Genomic DNA, 6946 nt, shown 5'->3' with positions numbered 1-6946 from the left:
TTCATGTTGCTGCGGTCTGCAGTCTGGACGTTAGATGTCGCTAAAAATTACACACTGTAGCTTTAAATAAAGTTTTTTTTTTTTTTTTTTTAAATGTAACAACTCCAGTCTGGCTCGCGGATGACGTCATACACGCGCCGCTTTGTTTTTAAAAGATATAAATATAAAAAATATAACCGCGGATGTCTGGGGAACAGTGATTCGCCTACATGTTATGAATGCTGGCGTAGCATAAATAATAAATTATGAACAGTTTAGTTTGTGCCGTCAAGTCGTTGCCCATAGGAAAAAGTTACCTGGATATAACCTACGGAATATCTACGGATAACCTACGGATATAACCAACGGAATATCTTCAGAACGGCTCCAAAAGACACAAAACTCATATGGGTGAGTAGTACATGATGTAATAACGTAAAATCAAGGGCCAAATGTAAAAAAACTGAAATTCCCCTTTAAGGTTAATAGTTAATGATTTTTAACAAGAATGTTTTGAAAAAATTGTTATGGTCAGAGGTCGTAGAACTAGACAGTGAACCCACTGCTAAAGGGGAACGCCGTTTAAAAAAAAAATGTATTTATTTATTTATTTTTACATTGGACCCTTGATTTTACCTTATTACATAATGTTCTACACACCCATATGAGTTTTGTTTCATTTGGAGCTGTTCTGAAGATATTCCGTTAGGTTATATCCAAGTAACATCTTCCTATGGGCAATGAGTCGAAGGCACAAACTAAACTGTTCATAATTTATCATTCATGGTACGCCAGCATTCATAAAATGTAGGCGAATCACTGTCCCCCAGACATCCGGCATGAATCGTTCAATTCCATTTCAGGAGCTAGATCATCTGTGGTAGTAGCACTAGACATCTTCTAGGCAGGAGTAAAACTAGCAGCAGTTCAGAGGACAGGATGAATGAATGGTAGCCGGCACACGCGGATGACGTCATACACACTCCGCTTTGTTTTAAAAAAATATAGATATGATGATATATGATGATGATGCCTTTGACTGCTTTTGGAGGCCTTGGCTGGGGTGGGGGTGGGATGGTTTTGCAGAGATCTTACAGCTGTTTATTCACCAGAGTTGCATCCTCCTCTGTGGTCATCATGTGAAGATGAAATATGGCCACTGGTTCCCAATGTCCAAAAACCATGGTCATGGTATATGCAAAACGGCATCAATAATTCAACAGCTTTCAATCTGAAGTAATTAAATAGCACCATTATGTTAAATGGATATAGAAATGTAATAAATACAAAGAAAAAAGTTTACATTGCCAAATGTAATGAATGACTAAGTTATTCTTAAAAGGTTAAACTACATAGGTATAGTTGAGTATTAAAAATGTACCACTTCTGCAGATGCTCACTGTTCTTAATGTCAACTGTTTAAAATAAAAATTAATGTGGCAGATGACAGAACTTATTTGTACAGTAAATGGAGCTGTACATTCCATTATAAATGTGAATTTTTGACATTTTCAGACCTAAAGCGACTCCGGGCCTGCACTCAGGAAGCACTTTATTCGTATTACACACACCGCGTATTTTTACCAGCACTAACTCTGCTAAGTCAAAAAAGTTATTGTTGAACACTAACTGCACTGCATTCTGATGCTTCTTATACAGCCAATAAAAACAAGATATCAGAGAAATGTCAGCTAGCCATGGATGAATTAGCCAAACAGTTTAATAAAACACCAACTCTTCACAAGCCATAAACTGTTCTTTGGATCAAAGCTATCAAAATGTTCTATACCTTGTTTCTATTTCTCTGTCGAACTATCAGGAAAATATTGTTTTAAAAGGGGTTAAAGTTCATTAAACAGCCTTTATCAGTTTGATATTTTAAAAACTGCCTCTGTACCTCACAAAGATGCAGAGGTAACTGCTGACTCCCTAAGGGAACTCTTTCCAAACTGCTTTTCATTTGAAAGCCATGCATCTTTGTAAGAAAAATCCTTATGCGGTATAGTTACAACCCCATTGCCCTCATATTAAATAATCTCCTGCATAGAAAATTGAGCTGGCATATTACATAAGATCAGCAGGAGTCTAACCTAAAAATATGTGCCCCCCCTCAATTCAGTTTCCAGGACTGACCACCATGGTTCTCTTTCTGGCTGCTGTGCAGTCATGCTCTTAGTTCAACTGATGATAAAAAAATTGTATTCCTTCATTTATGTGTGATGTGGCTGTGTGTGCACTTGTGTGCATATTGTACACTGTGCAGTGTGGTTGTCCTCATGTGGAGACATCTGTTGCCTTAGCATAATTACAGCCTAACCCCTCCTCCTTCCTAGAATGAAAGGCAAAGACACACTTACACACTCATCACTGAACTAAATCTCTAGGTTATTTTAGAAAGATTTTTACAAAACTCTCTTCCTTATCATATTTATATTAACATACCCATGAGCATAAACTGCCTTTTTAGGATGCCTCACCATAAACATACATTAGATCTCTGTGTAGGACTGCTTTGTTGTGGTTTCAGATGTTGCCATTCCCCCCCTTGCTTAAACTCGCACCACAGACTTGGACATAAAAATGCATGCTTTATGAATGATTTCAGGGCTCTTGTGAATTTTTTTAAGTTCTGTGTGACATTTTAGTGTTATGGCCGAGCAGATGGGCATTCCCAGAAATACACAGATGCATGTGTGGGAGATGTCTTTTAGGGTTTGCCAATGTGCTGGTCTTTAATTACTCATCTTGGTCTGCTTTTGAAGTTGGTCACATTATGTGTTTGCTTTGGTTTGTTTCATGGTTCCACCTGCACTTTGTTGTTGCGGTCCACTTAACTGTAATTACTTCTTTGTCTGTGCAGGTGATTCCAAAGGACTACAAGACCATGACTGCCTTGGCCAAGGCCATCTCCAAGAATGTGCTGTTTGCTCACCTAGATGACAACGAGAGAAGGTACAAAGCCTTTCTTACACCGGTGTGGGACAACTTTGAGCTACTTATGATGGAAGAAACTTTTACCTTCATCTGAATATGTTTTTTTACCGTTGTTTAGACCCTGTGATCACTATGTACCAATGTTCCCTGAATGTTAAGGCCTTAAAAACCTAATCTTAGGAGTTGGACAGTGCCAGTAGCCGAAGAGTTGGTACATTGATGGTTGCGTCAGGGATATGTCTTCTTGTATTGCACTCTTGTTTTTGGTTGTTATAGTAACTCCCCTGGGGACCGTGATCATGTTGCATACAATGATATAGGCAGTGGTCTACAGACTACTTGGAAACCTAGAATTAGTCCCATTTGTTGTTTAACAGAATGCTGGCAAACCTTCCCAATCCCTCCCTTCCACACCATCTGCTTGTATTCTTTTAGATTTCTCCTCTCTTTAGCCGTCTTCTCATCATGCTTACATCTGTCCTGGCCGGAATAGGGTTTCATTGGCGGAGAGAATCCATTATGCCCCATGAAGAGGAAAACACTGGCGCTTTCCTGTTGGCTTGGGCCCACACGGACCAAACCCAAAACACAGTTTTTCCTTTCTTTCATCAGCTGACAGTCTTCAAGGCTCCCTTGGCGCTGGCAAGCGTGCCTCTGATTGCCTGTCGCAGCCTCTGAAGGAGCCCTTACTGGGCTGCAACATGCGATGGATCCAGACAGTTTGACGTGGCAGATTATGGGCACAGTGGAATAATACCTAGAAAAAGACGATAAGCCATCAGGTTTTAATATACTCAAAGGTTTTTGCAATGCTAGGCCATGTAATGTAGTTGACATCATCTCATGAAACCATGCATGAAATAGATTTTATTTGACTGGCTGTCTTGTTTGCTTTCCTGCAACTGAACAGTTAGCATACACCATTATGATCATGCTTACAGGAATTCCTTTTGAAAGTTATGGGTAAACAGGCAATAGGATATTTGGATCTGCTTTAGATCTCCAATATTAGAGCATATACAGTAGATGAGTTAATGTTGCATTGAACATTTTATATTTTAAAGTCAGAATTTACAAACAGTGGGAAGACGCAATGTTGGAATAGTTGGATCTGGAAAAGGTACCATCATCTGGATGAATGGATGAGGGATCAAGGGATGGATGAACAGAGGGAAAATTGGCGGAAGGATTTAGATGTCTTTTTAACAGTAAAATTAAATTGGATTAAATACTTTACTGACCCAAAGGGAAAATTAATATTGTCAAAGCCGTGTAGGGTTTTTCTGACGAGTTATTATAGATGGCAGTCTGTGTTGAAGCAGATCTGAAGAAGTATCTGGCCAAAGACTCTGTTGTTGTTCTACAGTTTTCTGAAGAAGATGCTTTGCAGATAAAAATACTCTTGTCTTATACTGGAAGTCAGAGGTGTACAGAGTAAAACAGTATGGTGAAGGTTGAAGAGGTGGTTTAGAATCCCACACAGCTGCTCTTTAGAGGCCTTCAGGACTCTGAAGCTTACACCATCAGGACCTGGATCCGTATTGTGATTCAGTCTCTTCAATTGCTTCTTCACTTGACCTCTAGAAACAGAAAGATGGAATGGGGATGCAATGGTGCGCAGATTTAATAATCTGCTGTAATTCTGAATCGAAGTTACAGCAGACAGCAAGAAAAAAACGGATCTTCAAAGTAAAGAATAAGTTGATGCTGTGTTGTACCAGTGAAGTCAGAGAGTAAAGTTGTGCCAAAGCTTTCTCTGACTGACGCAGATCGGCAGATGGAGCCTGACTACATGGCCACATCTCAGCCTCCTACCCTTTCATTTCTGCTCTCCTCTCAGGCTGAAAGCAGCTGGCTCTTTGGCTTGTCAGATGTTCTTGCAGATTTGGTCTCAGATGGGTGAGAAGTTAGTGATAGTTGACAACTGCTTCTGGTATTAGCCTGTATTTAACATAAAACTATGTGTACATAATGTGCAAATGTGCACATAGTGTCATCTTCAAAAGATAAATCCATACTTAAGTTATAATCTTTATAACTTTGCATGTTTATATTTAACCGGATATATACATATTCAGATGAAAATAAAATTGCAATAAAAGTAGATTTATTTTTTCAGTATTCTGTTTTTAAGAAAAAGTTTGACCAAAATTATTTCTGTTTAGTAAATACCAAAAAATATGTGAGGAAATTTTATAGGAGAATTTTTCATTATGTTCCTGAAGATTTAGAGACAGATGAGTCTGATGAGATGCAACTGAACCCATAATCCCATAATCACTAATGACTAGAAGGCATTATGAGTGAGGAACCATGTGTGGGGCAAAATACCATAACATCAGTCACTGAGAAAAAGTAGGGTATAAATATAAAAAGTAAATCAGTCTTTAAATATCAATACATTAGCCACAAACTACCTTAAGAACAAAATTCAGTGTTTGAGTGGTCACCACAAAGAAATGATTTCAGCCCTATAGAAATTGTGTTTCTTTTTTTATTTAAGGGTTATTTTAACTAATGGTGCAGAATCAGCATAAACTCAAACTGGGTTTATAACTGGGACTTTAATTGTGAATTTAATAGCTTTAAAGTATTCATTCCTCTGTAGTGAATTTGGCCTTACTTTATATTTTTTACTCTTGTGTTTATCTCTTTTGCTCCTTTCACCTTTTACTTGCTGCCACATGGATTTCCCCAATTGAGGAAGGATAAAAGCTTTAATTATAATCTACTATCCTGCCGAATACTCATCTTCTTAAACCTCTAAAATTAAAAGCAGTTAAATCAATTCAGTCCTTAATAATTTTAGTATGTAGCAAACATAAATGTTTTTTGTAACCCTAACCTACATAAAACAAGAAAGGTTTATTCTGCTAAAGTGACTACAAAGTGACTATGCATCTTTTAATGCAGTGAGTGCAAATATCTGGTTTCAGCTTTGGCTCGGTAATACAAAGAGGGAAATGTTCTGACTGACAGCCGTGTGTGTTTCAGGGAGCATGAATGATTAGTCAGTCAGCAGTTATGTAAGCTGAGCGCCAAAGATTTGTTCCCCCATTAACAAACATATTATGCTATCATCCCCTTCAGTAGTGAGCAGAATTGAAAACAAAGAAGACCTCTTTGTTTCCCTGCTGTCTGTGGATTTCTTTTGCTTTCATTTCTTTTATGTGGCTGTGTTTCTTCTTGTAGCGCTATCCCATCTCACCCTGTCTGTCATTTATAAGGTATTTCATCTTTTCAACTTATACTTATCTGCCTTTCTAGGAATTTAGGGAGACGACGCAGGGCCCCTAAGTATTTATTTAATCACTATATTTATCAGGACATTCATTTATTTCAACTTAACTACCACAATTACTTCCATATGAACCCATTCTGTTACTTAAGCAGTCTTTACCTTAATATATTAGTTTTTCTGAGTACAATTATACTTTTTAGTCGGATAAATTTGAACTATTAATTTTCTGAACAAGCATGTCTACAAAACTGTATTATGACAGGAATTAGAAAAGCAAAATATAAATCCGGAGGAGTCATCTCAAGACTATTATTTAAGATTATTAAACCATGACAATCAATGTCTGTTTTACAAAGATCCTCATGTCAACATTCCTTGTTTTAAACCAACTCTGAGGCTTCTTCCTTATGGTTATAATGTAAGTGTGAACCCAGCACATACACCAGGGCATAAGGCGCACATGCCATCATTGCTTCAAAGGACAGTATCATGAGAAACTTGTGTATTCAGCTACACATATGTGATGTGTCCCCTCGAAACCACCCTTCTAAGAACATTCTCAAGTAAGCATGTCAGAATGTTTTCCCAGTGTGTCTGCTCCAGCTGGGAGTGTGGAGTCTTTGATTAACACACCATTCCATATGTCAAACTTTACAGCCTCAATGTTTTTGAGCTCCACTAGCCACATGTGCACTAATGCATGCGAGTAGTCACTGTCTTCTTAGCTTCTTTGAAATAAAAAGTTTAAAACAATTGGCTTTATTACCCAATATCAATCAGCATTGTTTGTAG

At 37.9% G+C, this 6946-nt stretch overlaps 1 protein-coding gene across 2 annotated transcripts in view; it reads left to right on the top strand.

Annotated features, from left to right (window-relative positions):
* prkar1b (protein kinase, cAMP-dependent, regulatory subunit type I beta) overlaps positions 1–6946 on the top strand; it is an 88535-nt gene that overhangs the window by 27374 nt on the left and 54215 nt on the right. For both annotated transcript variants that reach the window (XM_015391223.1, XM_015391224.1), the window contains one exon: positions 2840–2931. In XM_015391223.1, coding sequence (XP_015246709.1) covers positions 2840–2931 — 92 coding nt within the window. The remainder of the gene's footprint in view (positions 1–2839; positions 2932–6946) is intronic.

The sequence above is a fragment of the Cyprinodon variegatus genome, unplaced genomic scaffold (assembly GCF_000732505.1).
Source record: "Cyprinodon variegatus isolate N-32 unplaced genomic scaffold, C_variegatus-1.0 Scaffold529, whole genome shotgun sequence".
NCBI classification, from domain to species: Eukaryota; Metazoa; Chordata; class Actinopteri; order Cyprinodontiformes; family Cyprinodontidae; genus Cyprinodon; species Cyprinodon variegatus.
The sequence above is the reverse complement of the archived record's forward strand: the minus strand, read 5'-3'. Positions and strand labels throughout refer to the sequence as shown.